The sequence below is a fragment of the Oncorhynchus mykiss genome, chromosome 2 (genome assembly GCF_057628025.1).
Source record: "Oncorhynchus mykiss isolate SJ-2025 chromosome 2, ASM5762802v1, whole genome shotgun sequence".
NCBI lineage: Eukaryota > Metazoa > Chordata > Actinopteri > Salmoniformes > Salmonidae > Oncorhynchus > Oncorhynchus mykiss.
The window spans coordinates 98,037,612-98,053,898 of record NC_143023.1 but is presented as its reverse complement, the minus strand read 5'-3'; the positions used below and the strand labels follow the sequence as shown (position 1 = coordinate 98,053,898).

Below are 16,287 nucleotides of genomic sequence, written 5' to 3'. Positions count from 1 at the left end.
AATACGCGCTTGTGAAAATAATCGAGAGACAGAAATTCAAAATTCGACTAAAATCAGAAATGTCTTCACCCACCGACAGCTTGGGAGTAGAACGCAATCACGTGACGTCACGTTTCTCCCCTGTCTCTCTCTTTTTACGCACGTACCGATTGCACGAGGAACGGTTTGAGGAAACGGATTTATTGCTGGCCAGAACCGAACAAACCACTTACTAGCAAGTACAGAATTTCTTTCTAAACCACTCCAATAAAAGTGTAAGTACCCAGTAAAATACTACTTGAGTGAAAGTCTAAAAGTATATTAAATGTAGTTAAGTAGCAAGTGTGGAAAAAGTCCATTCGCAGGAACGCGAAACATCAGCAGTTCTACCCTTGAGCCAGGCAATTAACCCCCAATACCAACTGCCCTTTCCCTTACATTGTAAGATAATTAATGTGCAATATTTTAGCTTAAAATTGTTGTGTAATCTGTAGATGTGTTTGATAGCAGATGTAACAGCCTCTCTTTATGAACTTGGCGGAGGTGTTGCTAACATTTACAATAGCAAATTTCAATTTACAAAAAGCCCCCCATTTTCATCTATTTGAGCTTTTATTTTTTATTTTTTTTACCTTAATTTAACTAGGCAAGTCAGTTAAGAACAAATTCTTATTTTCAATGACGGCCTAGGAACAGTGGGTTAAATGCCTGTTCAGGGGCAGAACGAGAGATTTGTACCTTGTCAGCTCGGGGATTTGATCTTGCAACCTTCCGGTTACTAGTCCAACGCTCTAACCAGAGCCGCCCCATTATTGACTGTTTTACTCCAGTCTCCGTGTTGTTGAATGTGCCGAACTGCTTTGCTTTATCTTGGCCAGGTCGCAATTGTAAATGAGAACTTGTTCTCAACTTGCCTACCTGGTTAAATAAAGGTAAAATAAAATTGAAGACTCATCTCTTCAGTAGGTCCTATGATTGAGTGTAGTCTGGCCCAGGAGTGTGAAGATGAACGGAAGGGCACTGGAGCAACGAACTGCCCTTGCTGTCTCTGCCTGGCCGGTTCCCCTCTTTCCACTGGGATTCTCTGTCTCTAACCCTATTACAGGGGCTGAGTCACTGGCTTACTGGTGTTCCTCTATGCCGTCCCTGGGAGGGGTGCGTCACTTGAGTGGGTTGAGTCACTCACGTGGTCTTCCTGTCTGGGTTGGCGCCCCCCCCCCACCTTGGGTTGTGCTGTGGCAGAGATCTTTGTGGGCTATACTCGGGCTTGTCTTAGGATGGTAAGTTGGAGGTTGAAGATGTCCCTCTAGTGGTGTGGGGGCTGTGCTTTGGCAAAGTGGGTGGGGTTATATCTTGCCTGTTTGGCCCTGTCCGGGGGGTATCATCGGATGGGGCCCTACGGTCTCCTGTTCCCTCTGGTCTCAGCCGCCAGTATTTATGCTGCAGTAGTTTGTGTCGGGGGGCTAGGGTCAGTCTGTTGTATCTGGAGTATTTCTCCTGTCTTATCCGGTGTCCTGTGTGAATTTAAGTATGCTCTCTCTCTCTCTCTCTTTCTTCTCTCTCGGAGGACCTGAGCCCTAGGACCATGCCTCAGGACTACCTAGCATGATGACTCCTTGTTGTCCCCAGTCCACCTGGCCGTGCTGCTGCTCCAGTTTCAACTGTTCTGCCTGCGGCTATGGAACCCTGACCTATGCACTGTGATTACTATTATTTGACCATGCTGGTCATTTATGAACATTTGAACATCTTGGCCATGTTCTGTTATAATCTCCACCCGGCACAGCCAGAAGAGGCTGTTTGGGGTTTTAGGCTGGGTTTCTGTACAGCACTTTGAGACATCAGCTGATGTAAGAAGGGCTTTTATAAATAAATTTGATTTGATTTATCAAAGCTGTGAGGAAGTGATGTAGTAAATACACAGACGCCCCCCCTGCCATAACATTATGAACTGCGGGGTTAAGCAGTGTTCGTCAGGCTGGCGTGAAAGACTCTGGCGGCATTCCATACACTTAACAGACACACCCTCAGCCCTCAAATTAAGTGGACACTTCTGATGACGTCTGACGAGTATATACACTTGCAGGGCAACGGGTGAGGGAGGGAGGGAGGAATTCATTTTAAATGGACAGCCCTTGCCCAGAAATTCGTCACTCGTTTATCCTGTGACGTTTGTGTTTTCAGCCACCGGTAGCTTGTGGGTGCTTTATATGCGCTACAGTCAATTATGACTGCATGTCTACTTATATTAACTATATAATTATTAATATACGCCTACTGTATGATAGCTAGGAAAGTTATTAGCTAACTAACGTTAGCCTGCCTAGTTGGAACTTATGAAGGAATATTTTTTTTATTTCTACAATTTCCAAAAGCTAACCAAACAAAAACATTATTACTTTTACAAGACGTGTTTGTGCACTAGGGGCACAATTTCTAACTTATTTACATTTGTTTTTACTTACACTTGTATGTTGACTCCATATTGAAGTTGAGGTTTTACGGATATAGCGGATAGCGGCTGATTTAGCGGATATACAATAATCTCGAATTGAATTATGGGGCGTTTCAGGCCCCGAAGTAAACATAATTGTACACTCGCAAACTCCCATTAAAAATGGGGGCTGAGGTGCTTACCTTGCAAACTTCCCTTGCTTGGCTAATCATTTGGATCGAAGACAAATATGGCCACCAGGATCCCCCCCCCCCCCCCCAGGGCATAAGGGGTAAGGGTAAGTAGACGAGGGTGTGTCTTGGATGAGTTTGAAACGCAGCCACTGCCTTCAGGTGAGGGTAAGTGGATGAGGGATTGCATTGGCGATAATGCACCATAACCAGTGTTGCCAACAAATTTTCAGGGTAAGTTGCTAGAGGCAGGCTGATTTGTTGCTAAAAGATTTTGTGATGTCATTGCGTGATAACGTAAAACTGCGTCATTACGTATAATAAATAATAACGTTACTCAAATTGACTGGCCATCTCGGCAAAAAATATGATTTGACATTTGTTCAGGTACAGAATTCCACTATTTTCTTTCCAATTTGATTGAGACATGTTGAATTATGTTGTAAGTTCTGCTCAAGATCAAACATTCGTGACCAACTATATTCATTGGGTTTGGCTTGTCCAACCCGAACTACTGCTGCTGCAGTCAGCCAACAATGATTTGCCATTAGCTGAAATTGCTGCTGGCCTGCTGCTGCCTGTGCACGAGCTGAGCACTTGCTGCTGACGTCACTCACAATGCACGTTTGCAGCCAGGCACGTGTGTTGTGACTGAGTGTGACAGAAAATAGTTTTCTGTATCATTTTGCGGGAAAATGCGTGCATTTTAGCGTTTGAGTCACTTTTCAAAAGTAGATAAAAGTTCCAAATATATTTTTGAAAGTAGCTCAATTTGTTGCTAGGTGCTGTTTGGAAAAAAAGTTGCCAGGCTAGTCTGAAAAGTTGCTAAATCTAGCAACAAAATTGCTAAGTTCGCATCACACGTTGGATGCCAACCGCCGACAGGAAGCAACACAGGTAGCTAGAGCTAGCTAGCCAGGACACCAATAGACAGTGGCTGCGTAAAAAAAGTAACCAATATAAATATAAAGAGGGGTTCCTGCAGATGCAGGAATGGCCCAGAATTGCGGGCCTCAATTCCACCATAAAGATCTGGACCTCTGAGCAGATCACACAATAAACTGACATCCACTCTCTTATATTTTTTTTATTTCACCTTTATTTAACCAGGTAGGCTAGTTGAGAACAAGTTCTCATTTTCAACTGCGACCTCTCCCTCTCTCTCAATTATATTTCAATGACTTGATTGTCATGACGTAACAATGTACATATTGCCAAATAATACTTTGGAAATTTAATGATTTCAATATGGATATGGATAATATCAACAATCATATATATATCAACAATCTCTCTATCTCAAGAAACAGCCCATGCAAAAACAAAAATCAAAAAAAAAAAATTCAAATTTTATTTGTCACATACACATGGTTAGCAGATGTTAATGCGAGTGTAGCGAAATGCTTGTGCTTCTAGTTCCGACAATGCAGTAATAACCAACAAGTAATCTAACTAACAATTCCAAAACTACTGTCTTGTACACAGTGTAAGGGGATAAAGAATATGTACATAAGGATATATGAATGAGTGATGGTACAGAGCAGCATAGGCAAGATACAGTACATGGTATCGAGTACAGTATATACATATGAGATGAGTATGTAAACAAAGTGGCATAGTTTAAAGTGGCTAGTGATACATGTATTACATAAGGATACAGTCGATGATATAGAGTACAGTATATACGTATGCATATGAGATGAATAATGTAGGGTAAGTAACATTATATAAGGTAGCATTGTTTAAAGTGGCTAGTGATATATTTACATCATTTCCCATCAATTCCCATTATTAAAGTGGCTGGAGTTGAGTCAGTGTCAGTGTGTTGGCAGCAGCCACTCAATGTTAGTGGTGGCTGTTTAACAGTCTGATGGCCTTGAGATAGAAGCTGTTTTTCAGTCTCTCGGTCCCAGCTTTGATGCACCTGTACTGACCTCGCCTTCTGGATGATAGCGGGGTGAACAGGCAGTGGCTCGGGTGGTTGATGTCCTTGATGATCTTTATGGCCTTCCTGTGACATCGGGTGGTGTAGGTGTCCTGGAGGGCAGGTAGTTTGCCCCCGGTGATGCGTTGTGCAGACCTCACCACCCTCTGGAGAGCCTTACGGTTGAGGGCGGAGCAGTTGCCGTACCAGGCGGTGATACAGCCCGCCAGGATGCTCTCGATTGTGCATCTGTAGAAGTTTGTGAGTGCTTTTGGTGACAAGCCAAATTTCTTCAGCCTCCTGAGGTTGAAGAGGCGCTGCTGCGCCTTCTTCACAATGCTGTCTGTGTGAGTGGACCAATTCAGTTTGTCTGTGATGTGTATGCCGAGGAACTTAAAACTTGCTACCCTCTCCACTACTGTTCCATCGATGTGGATAGGGGGGTGTTCCCTCTGCTGTTTCCTGAAGTCCACAATCATCTCCTTAGTTTTGTTGACGTTGAGTGTGAGGTTATTTTCCTGACACCACACTCCGAGGGCCCTCACCTCCTCCCTGTAGGCCGTCTCGTCGTTGTTGGTAATCAAGCCTACCACTGTTGTGTCGTCCGCAAACTTGATGATTGAGTTGGAGGCGTGCGTGGCCACGCAGTCGTGGGTGAACAGGGAGTACAGGAGAGGGCTCAGAACGCACCCTTGTGGGGCCCCAGTGTTGAGGATCAGCGGGGAGGAGATGTTGTTGCCTACCCTCACCACCTGGGGGCGGCCCGTCAGGAAGTCCAGTACCCAGTTGCACAGGGCGGGGTCGAGACCCAGGGTCTCGAGCTTGATGACGAGCTTGGAGGGTACTATGGTGTTGAATGCCGAGCTGTAGTCAATGAACAGCATTCTCACATAGGTATTCCTCTTGTCCAGATGGGTTAGGGCGGTGTGCAGTGTGGTTGAGATTGCATCGTCTGTGGACCTATTTGGGCGGTAAGCAAATTGGAGTGGGTCTAGGGTGTCAGGTAGGGTGGAGGTGATATGGTCCTTGACTAGTCTCTCAAAGCACTTCATGATGACGGAAGTGAGTGCTACGGGGCGGTAGTCGTTTAGCTCAGTTACCTTAGCTTTCTTGGGAACAGGAACAATGGTGGCCCTCTTGAAGCATGTGGGAACAGCAGACTGGTATAGGGATTGATTGAATATGTCCGTAAACACACCGGCCAGCTGGTCTGCGCATGCTCTGAGGGCGCGGCTGGGGATGCCGTCTGGGCCTGCAGCCTTGCGAGGGTTAACACGTTTAAATGTCTTACTCACCTCGGCTGCAGTGAAGGAGAGACCGCATGTTTTCGTTGCCGGCCGTGTCAGTGGCACTGTATTGTCCTCAAAGCGGGCAAAAAAGTTGTTTAGTCTGCCTGGGAGCAGGACATCCTGGTCCGTGACTGGGCTGGATTTCTTCCTGTAGTCCGTGATTGACTGTAGACCCTGCCACATGCCTCTTGTGTCTGAGCCGTTGAATTGAGATTCTACTTTGTCTCTGTACTGACGCTTAGCTTGTTTGATAGCCTTGCGGAGGGAATAGCTGCACTGTTTGTATTCGGTCATGTTACCAGACACCTTCCCCTGATTAAAAGCAGTGGTTCGCGCTTTCAGTTTCACGCGAATGCTGCCATCAATCCACGGTTTCTGGTTAGGGAATGTTTTAATCGTTGCTATGGGAACGACATCTTCAACGCACGTTCTAATGAACTCACACACCGAATCAGCGTATTCGTCAATGTTGTTGTCTGACGCAATACGAAACCAGTCCCAGTCCACGTGGTGGAAGCAGTCTTGGAGTGTGGAGTCAGCTTGGTCGGACCAGCGTTGGACAGACCTCAGCGTGGGAGCCTCTTGTTTTAGTTTCTGTCTGTAGGCAGGGATCAACAAAATGGAGTCGTGGTCAGCTTTTCCGAAAGGCTGGGCGGGGCAGGGCCTTATATGCGTCGCAGAAGTTAGAGTAACAATGATCCAAGGTCTTTCCACCCCTGGTTGCGCAATCGATATGCTGATAAAATTTAGGGAGTCTTGTTTTCAGATTAGCCTTGTTAAAATCCCCAGCTACAATGAATGCAGCCTCCGGATGAATGGTTTCCAGTTTGCAAAGAGTTAAATAAAGTTCGTTCAGAGCCATCGATGTGTCTGCTTGGGGGGGGATGTATACGGCTGTGATTATAATCGAAGAGAATTCTCTTGGTAGATAATGCGGTCTACATTTGATTGTGAGGAATTCTAAATCAGGTGAACAGAAGGATTTGAGTTCCTGTATGTTTCTTTCATCACACCATGTCACGTTAGTCATAAGGCATACGCCGCCGCCCCTCTTCTTACCAGAAAGTTGTTTGTTTCTGTCTGCGCGATGTGTGGAGAAACCCGTTGGCTGCACCGCTTCGGATAGAGTCTCTCCAGTGAGCCACGTTTCCGTGAAGCAAAGAACGTTACAGTCTCTGATGTCCCTCTGGAATGCTACCCTTGCTCGGATTTCATCAACCTTGTTGTCAAGAGACTGGACATTGGCAAGAAGAATGCTAGGGAGTGGTGCACGATGTGCCCGTCTCCGGAGTCTGACCAGAAGACCGCCTCGTTTCCCTCTTTTTCGGAGTTGTTTTTTTTTTGGGTCGCTGCATGGAATCCACTCAGTTGTCCTGTTTGTAAGGCAGAACACAGGATCCGCGTCGCGAAAAACATATTCTTGGTAGTACTGATGGTGAGTTGATGCTGATCTTATATTCAGTAGTTCTTCTCGACTGTATGTAATGAAACCTAAGATGAGCTGGGGTACTAATGTAAGAAATAACACGTAAAAAAACAAAAAACTGCATAGTTTCCTAGGAACGCGAAGCGAGGCGGCCATCTCTGTCGGCGCCGGAATTTGTTGAGGTAAGCACAGTCCCTAGCTGTAGACTAGGGAACAGAGACACATTTCCTGTAAAATACACCGTGGGACTGTTCCAACAGTCGAAGCTAAAATACCACCTCTGCGTGATTAACCGCTCAACTCGAGCCTACCTACCCATTTGCAGTTCAGTAATTCCTTGTCATTAACCCCTACAGATCTGATAGATGCCACTCTCCACTCACCACTGAGCTAGTCTACAGCTAGGGACTGTGCTTCAGACTCAACAGTAAAGTGGGCTATCCTCAGAGCCTAATGCCTGTGCTGCCTTGCACTTTGTTTTAGGGTACTTTTCCATTGGTATTTACACTCCCCCAACCCAAAATAAAAATACGTTATTTTTTAGTGTGCTTTTTTTTTGTGCCATGGGGCAGAGGGAGAAAAATGTAGTTTAATAGCTAATTTCATGCTATTTTACACATTTGCCATGAGACTGAAAGAAAATGTTGCTGTTTTAATGCTCAGTGATTCTTGTAAGATGAGGCAATCAACTGTTCCCCCAAAACATATTCGTCTTAACAAAAGTGTAATATATATTTTGATAGTATCAGCCATCACACCATGTAAAGGAACAAACTCCTAATTATTATTATTTTCTTCATAAAATACAAATCAAATGTTTTGTAAAAAGCGCAAATAACAATAGCAGGGCTATATAAAGGGTCCCAGCAGGGGTCCTTGGCACTCTCCTATCGGGCACGTTTTTCTCCCGTACACAACCGGCAGGAAGCGGGGGAGACGCGGTCTAACAAGCGATGTCGCTAGCTAGGTAGTTATCACATGGTGTTTCCCCAGCCTCCCGTCTGCTGTGCTTGCGGGAAGCGGGGGGCGACCGGTAGACAGTGTCACTGTTTTCCCGCAGGTATGTTAACGACTGTGAGGGCAGGCGGGAGTGAAAAAACTCAGATAATACTTTTATTTCCCTTTTGACCCACATTCAAAAGAGTGCAGAAACGCCCCGAATTATGGGCTGCAGTTACACACTATTGGAATCGGTTAGCTACTGCCACTGGTTCTGACTAGAGGAAGTACGGCCAGAGATAATAAAAAAGCAGGAGATACGAATTCAAGCGGAAATGGAATGCAAAAACATACAGTATAACGCCCCGCCCAGCAGGCTGTCGATCAATCGCGTTCACGTTGTCATGTTGCGTCACGCAATCCATTCTAAAAGTCAAAGAGTAATTCTATGATTTCCAAATTTGTGGCTATTGATGATATCTGCGTTTTCTGTGAAAAAGAAGAATCTGTCTCCCTTATTCTTTGGATGTAAATTTGTGTCAGAATTTTGGGAAAACCTTGCAAAGTACTTATTTACCATTATGAACACTGCCTATAATTTTAACATAAAATATATAATATGTTACTATTGCAATGATAACAAAACCACAAATGATTGTTAATGTTTTAATTCTTGTTGCCAAATACTTTATACACAAACAAAAATTCCAAAATTACAAATTTTTCTGATTGAGTTTAATTATCTTATTAGAACACTAACCCTAGTGAATAACAACAAGAATAACATCTTCACTAATCATTATAATAAGATATTTTCAGAGTGAATATAATTGCACTTAAATTGTTAATTTTTTGTATTTTATTTGTATTTATATATTTTTGTGTGTTTGAGTATTGTTAATACCTGTGTTGTGTTTGCTAGACATGTTTGATGTAGCAATGTAAGTTGCTTTTTGTATTATGAATAAAATAAATCTATAATAAAAAATATATTTTTTAAAGAGTATGAGTCGAGAAACTTGCCTATTTTATTCGGAAGTACGTTATGTGACGAAAAGTCAAAAAGACATTACAGAGGACAAGTTACGTATCTTAAATGTTGGATTTTGTTGTTGCAATGTTTAGCTTCTTTTTTTACGCAATTCGTGCTAATAATGGGTTTTGGTGCTTGGCGCCCAATTGACTCCCATTGAAGGAGAGAATGTCTTACCCAGAATCCACCGCGTGGCACATTAACAACGTACAGTGGGCGTTAATACGTGTCCAATGGAGTTTCCCATCTCCTTTAAAAGTATCTATGTGACGGCTAGTCACAACCTAGCTAGCTTGGCTACTTGTGTCTCAGTCAGGTATGTTTTTCTAGTACTCAGTGTTTTTAATTTTCCTGGAAAGTATAGTTATTACTTGTTAGTTGACAAGTGTATATACATATGGTTTGGTATTGTTTGTTGAGACAGATTTTTTATTGTTGTTGCTGTCCGTCTGATATGCTAATTAACTTGTGCTAAGCTAACGGTAGCTATTCATCTAGCTACCTAGCTTCATCTAGTTAGCTAACGTTAGTTAGCTTTCGTCTTCATTCTTTGTTATTGAGTTTTTGACTGACCCAAGGGATTTTAAGGGAAAGCCTAAGATACGTTTGTAAAGTAAAATGTTGCCTCTTCAAACGAAGCGTATTGATTGTTTAACATTGTCGTAATGAACTAACAGCTTTTGTTGACATATGTGGGCACAACTATGTAAACATCACTAGCTAACTAACTATAGCCTGTGGCTGGCGTGAAAGTTTTCATGCTATTTGCACTCAACCTTTACCACCAAATACTTTTATTATAATAAGTTAACAAGACAACTAGGTCAATAATCCTTTTCTGAATCATTTCTGATTAGAAGGATACAGGCACATTTTGAATGGTTTCATACAGTAAGTAGCACTGTTCTCTCAATCAATAACCTGTTTTATTCAGGTATATTATTATCTGTCTATGATGTTGTGTCCCATGCCTAAGACCTGAAACACAATGTCTCTTATCTCCTGTGTCTACAGTGTTGGGAATGCAGCCACCACTCCCACCGGATGCAGTCAGAGAGCTGGTGTGTTCCTGTCTTCACAGGGACCCAGTAGCCGCTGATCTGAGATGCAGCCTGTTTGTGGCGGCTGCTCAGAACTACAAGCGGGACTCAGTTCTCAGACCCTATCCCCCCAGATACATCAGAGACAGAGACACCAAGGAGTTTGATGAGCTGGTGAGGAATTGGACTGGACAGAAAACACTGATATTTTCCATATCAAAGATAAGGCTTGACTTATAATTCAAACCTTCAGGTACAGGCTCTCTGCCTAAAAGTCAAGCATATTATTCACCATCACTGTGCACCTGTCCTACACCTGTTCTGTGTTATAGCTAAGTCTACTGGTTATTGTCTGGGTCGTGTTCATTAGGGCATACAACAGAAAATGTTTTAGAACCTTTTGCAGTGAAAAATTAAATGTAGCATTTCTTATTTCTTAAGTCCAGTTAGTGCCTCTATGTTTCAGTCAGTTTTCCTACGTTTGGTGCCTAATGAACATGACACTGCTCTTGTGTTCCTTCCAGCTGTCAGATGTCAGCAGTTTGCCTGGTGTGAGGGAGCTGGTGAGACTGAGACCTGGTGAAGCTGACCATCATCTGGCCCTCACACACTGGGTTCTCTCCTCCAAGAGCTTCGCTGTGAAAACACTACAGAAAGATGAGGTAAAGGCAATATCTCAAAAGAAAAGAAGTGTGCAGGATACACACTGCACTTGACAGATGTCCTTTCCACTGCCCTCTTCTCTGCCCTCCAATAGTATGCCAAGCTGTGTAACCTGACTGAGAGTGAGGGGATCTCCACGCCTGTGCCAGACTTCCTGTTTGAGCTGGAGTACTGCGACCAGATGAACGCTAAGTTTGAGAAGACACGGGCGGGACGCGACCTCTTCTACGCATTCCATGGCAGCCGACTGGAGAACTTCCATTCTATCATCCACAACGGACTACACTGCCACCTCAACAAGGTCAGTTAATGTGACAGTACGATGGCAGCTTCACCAGTCCTGTGATGACTGTAATGATCATTTATATTTCTTTGGGGGTTCCCAGTAGCCCTGCTTGAGTATATGTTTTCAGATTGATGTTTTTTTTTTTGGTTGGTTGATGAATCATTTCACAGATAATTGTTATGTTTAGACAAAAGCCAATATTATCTACACAAAAGGAATGGACTTGCATGGATGAAGTTGCATTTCTGACAGACTTGTTTTTTTTTGGGGGGGTGGGGGGATTTCTTGACAGACGTCGTTGTTCGGAGAGGGCACCTACCTCACCAGTGACCTCAGCATGGCGGTCCTCTACAGTCCCCATGGCAACGGTTGGCGTGACAGTCTCCTGGGACCGTTGCTAAGCTGTGTCGCCGTGTGTGAGGTCATCGACCACCCAGACGTTAAGTGCCAGGTGAAGAGGAAAGGTCAGAGCTTTGTCCAGAACGTTTACGCAACACTCTTTATTTACTTAGGCACCCTGAGTCTCTAGTCCCCTCCTCTTGCACAACATCGACCTCATAACAAATGAGTGGACCGTGCAACAATATCATGTCAACGATGGCTGCCTCTCAAAGTCCAGTAAATGTCAGTAATAATTTCCCTAAACCGGTTTCAGACTCGGAGACCATTGACCGTCAGCGCTCCAGAGCCAGGAACAGTGAAGGAGGAGAGGTCCCTCAGAAGTACTTTGTGGTCACCAACAATCAGCTGCTCCGAGTCAAATACCTGCTAGTGTACTCTCAGAGGAGACACCTGTCCAGGTTAGTACCTGCTAGTGGACTCTCAGAGAAGACACCTGTCCAGGTTAGTACCTGCTAGTGGACTCTCAGAGAAGACACCTGTCCAGGTTAGTACCTGCTAGTGTACTCTGAGGAGACACCTGTCCAGGTTAGTACCTGCTAGTGGACTCTCAGAGAAGACACCTGTCCAGGTTAGTACCTGCTAGTGGACTCTCAGAGAAGACACCTGTCCAGGTTAGTACCTGCTAGTGTACTCTCAGAGAAGACACCTGTCCAGGTTAGTACCTGCTAGTGGACTCTCAGAGAAGACACCTGTCCAGGTTAGTACCTGCTAGTGGACTCTCAGAGAAGACACCTGTCCAGGTTAGTACCTGCTAGTGGACTCTCCGAGAAGACGGCTGCAGCTTCCCTAACTCGGCTCGGCCCGGGTATGGATCCAACTAGGTCCTCGGGTCCATTTGGAATGGGTTTCTACATTTAAGAAATCAATCAAGCTGATGTCTCAAAGTGCTGTACAGAAACCCAGCCTAAAACCCCCCAAACAGCAAGCAATGCAGGTGTAGAAGCACGGTGGCTAGGAAAAACTCCCTAGAAAGGCCAGAACTTAGGAAGAAACCTGGAGAGGAACCAGGCTCTCAGGGGTGGCCAGTCCTCTTCTGGCTGTGCCGGGTGGAGATTATAACAGAACGGTACATGGCCAAGATGTTAAAAAGTTAATAGATGACCAGCAGGGTCAAATAATACATCTAATGCATATGGGATCCGGATGGGAAAGCCCCAGGTCCATTTGGGAACGGACCTGTGAAGGCTTAGGCTGTAAACAGTATGGTGATAGTTGTATTATCTTTGCTGCCCTCTATTGGTGTTGTGGTGAGTTGCCAGTACATTAGTAGAACTGATAAACATTTCAACAGGATGACCGTTCTGTCACTGCTTCAGATTTTCTCTCGGATAGGACCATTTGACTTCTGTTGAGATTTTAGACTTTTTTTTTAGAGATGATAACTTGTGTGACGTGATTGTAATGTGATTTTTCTGATGTGTTTCCAGACATTCCCGGGGCAGGTCTTGGCTAGTCAGACATCACTTTGCCATTATGATGAGTCTCTATCTGCTGCTACTCATCTTCATCGGTGCCTTCAACTCCACCACATTCCTCTCCTTCTGGAACAGGCTTTTCCGGTGACGTCACAATCGCAAGACGGTCTCGTCCGGTGACCTCACAATCGGATGGACCACACACTATTCTGGTGACGTCACAATGAAATCACCGGACCTCACTAATCACAGGACATGGTCTTCCGTTGCTATCACACGAGTCTCTGGTGCTTTCCTACATGCAGCCCCGGTTGGTCCAGCCTGAGGCTCTCTATAGGCTTTATACCCCAGTGTTTCCTGGGCAAATTGTTTCTCTTTTCCATCCTTAGGGCTGACGTTAAAGGACTACGGGAAGAGCAGTGTGTCAAGTTTCAACATCTGAATATTCAAACCGTTTCTTATGAGAAGGAATAGGTCATATATACATGGACCATTCTTGTCATTCATAGTGCCTTCCATAACAGAGAGAGACACAGACAGAGAGACAATCAGACAGATGGGCCAATGGGACATCCATATTATACACTATTTCCCTTTAAGCTCTTTCCTGTCTTCCACCTCTTTGTATGTACATTATACATGGTTATTACCGCGAGGTCGACCGATTTAATCGGAATGGCCGATTTCAAGTTTTCATAACAATCGTAAATCGGTATTTTTGAACACCAATTTTGTTTTAATTATTATTATTTTTTTTACACCTTTTTATTTAACTAGGCAAGTCAGTTAAGAACACAATCTTATTTTCAATGACGGCCTAGGAACGCTGGGTTAACTGCCTCGTTCAGGGGCGCAGAACGACAGATTTTCACCTTGTCAGCTCGGGGGATCCATTCTTGCAACCTTACAGTTAACTAGTGTCCTGTATAATCTGACTGAGCATACAAGTATCTAAGTATCTGACTGAGCGGTGGTAGGCAGAAGCAGGTGCGTAAACATTAATTCAAACAGCACTTTCGTGTGTTTTGCCAGCAGCTCTTCGTTGTGCGTCAAGCATTGCGTTGTTTATGACTTCAAGCCCATCAACTCCCGAGACGAGGCTGGTGTAACCGAAGTGAAATGGCTAGCTAGTAAGCGCGTGCTAATAGCTTTTCAAACATAACTCGCTCTGAGCCTTCTAGTAGTTGTTCCCCTTGCTCTGCATGGGTAACGCTGCCTCGAGGGTGGCTGTTGTCGTTGTGTTCCTGGTTCGAGCCCAGGTAGGGGCGAAGAGAGGGACGGAAGCTATGCTGTTACACTGGCAATACTAAAGTGCCTATAAGAACATCCAATAGTCAAAGGTTAATGAAATACAAATGGTATAGAGGGAAATAGATAGTCCTATAATAACTACAACCTAAAACTTCTTACCTGGGAATATTGAAGACTCATGTTAAAAGGAACCACCCGCTTTCATATGTTCTCATGTTCTGAGCAAGGAACTGAAACGTTAGCTATTGCACTTTTACTTCTCCAACACTTTGTTTTTGCATTATTTTTAACCAAATTGAACATGTTTCATTATTTATTTGAGGCTAAATTGATTTTATTGATGTATTATATTAAGTTAAAATAATTGTTCATTCAGTATTGTTGTAATTGTCATTATTACAAATAAATAAATAAAAATCAGCCGATTAATCGGTATCAACTTTTTTGGTCCTCCAATAATCGGTATCAGCGTTGAAAAATCATAATCGGTCGACCTCTGATTACCACCACTGGTTATAACACCCTAAGGCTGTTTCCACGTGGTTATTACCACTACTATGGTTATGACACCCTAAGGCTGTTTCCACATGGTTATTATCACCACCACTGGTTATAACACCCTCCACATGGTTATTATCACTACTATGGTTATAACACCCTAAGGCTGTTTCCACATGGTTATTACCACCACTGGTTATAACACCCCAAGGCTGTTTCCACATGGTTATTATCACTACTATGGTTATAACACCCTAAGGCTGTTTCCATATGGTTATTACCACTACTATGGTTATAACACCCTCCATATGGTTATTACCACTACTATGGTTATAACACCCTAAGGCTGTTTCCACGTGGTTATTACCAACACTGGTTATAACACCCTCCACATGGTTATTATCACTATGGTTATAACACCCCAAGGCTGTTTCCACATGGTTATTATCACCACTGGTTATAACACCCCAAGGCTGTTTCCACATGGTTATTATCACTACTATGGTTATAACACCCTAAGGCTGTTTCCACATGGTTATTGACCCACACAATGAAATCGGGGAGGTGACTGCAGATCTGTGTCTCTATGTTACTTATGTTAGTCATATCTCAGACAGCACTGGGACGATTAAGACGAAACTTGGATGAATGACACATCTTGCCATAAAGATTCGGCATTTTACAAAATGACACTGATTGGCTAGAGGGTGGCGCTATAACAAGAGATTGAAAATGCTGACTTTAAAAGGTCATGCCCCTCACCCTGTTTGACCTAAAGCCATGAAATTCGGTCCCTCTCCTCACAAGGAGCACATTTGCCTCAGGGACTCATAAGCAATGTTCCCTCTAATCTGCGTGCGGGCGCGCAGTAGCCCTTAGACTGCCGCATGACTCAGCCCTTACTCTACACAGACCGGTGCGGCATAACCAATAAGAGCTGGAGTAGGCCTATATGCAAATATACCATTGCCATATATGGATCTGTGCTATTTACTTTGAACTGCACTGTGTTTACAGCTGTGGTCAGGAGTAGATGCTCTTGTTTTGAGATCCAAAGCGAAAACTGCATGTAGCCACGTGTGCACATTTTGTTAATATTCTTTGCTAGTTAGTTAGTTATTAGCCCAGTTATAGATCATTTGTAGTCAGCAATAGGGGAGTGAATTGCTTCTTATAAGAGCACAAATCATGTACATTTCTAGTCCTCTTTAAAAAAAAAAAAAAATTTTTTACAAGTAAGGTAAAGAATTTATTCTTTATTTTCTTACAGGGGCAGTGTTGTATTTTGAGCCGGGCTTGAATAAGCTAATTAGATTGTAATAATGGTATGAGAATAATAATAATCAATTTTATTTTGTAAAGTGGTTTATTCCATCAAACACAACATTTTCAGTCACATTCTTGTCTGAAGGACAAGTTGATAAACAGTTTCATGTTTTAAGCCCTGCATGTTTTTTGTGTTTTTTTTTTTTCCTCCAATAGTCTCCTAGAATGTAGGCTTTACACTGAACACCACA

The 16,287-nt window shown here is 43.6% G+C and overlaps 2 protein-coding genes across 5 annotated transcripts in view; one reads left to right on the top strand and one right to left on the bottom strand.

Moving 5' to 3' along the window:
- The window catches only part of LOC118943884 (uncharacterized), a 42,642-nt gene that overhangs the window by 5,071 nt on the left and 21,284 nt on the right, over positions 1-16,287 (bottom strand). The window lies entirely within an intron of this gene.
- LOC110500657 (protein mono-ADP-ribosyltransferase PARP16) lies at positions 142-14,712 on the top strand. Of its 4 annotated transcripts, none has more exons than XM_090213452.1 (7): positions 142-254; positions 10,230-10,429; positions 10,780-10,917; positions 11,013-11,219; positions 11,497-11,655; positions 11,860-12,004; positions 13,034-14,712. In XM_090213452.1, the coding sequence occupies exons 2-6, from the start codon at positions 10,238-10,240 to the stop codon at positions 11,974-11,976; spliced, it is 813 nt and encodes a 270-aa protein (XP_090069578.1). In that variant the 5' UTR covers positions 142-254; positions 10,230-10,237; the 3' UTR covers positions 11,977-12,004; positions 13,034-14,712. The 4 variants fall into 4 exon arrangements, with proteins under 4 accessions (XP_090069578.1, XP_090069560.1, XP_090069568.1 ...); XM_090213434.1 differs by having other exon boundaries at positions 11,497-11,668; XM_090213442.1 differs by lacking the exon at positions 142-254 and adding an exon at positions 9,264-9,531.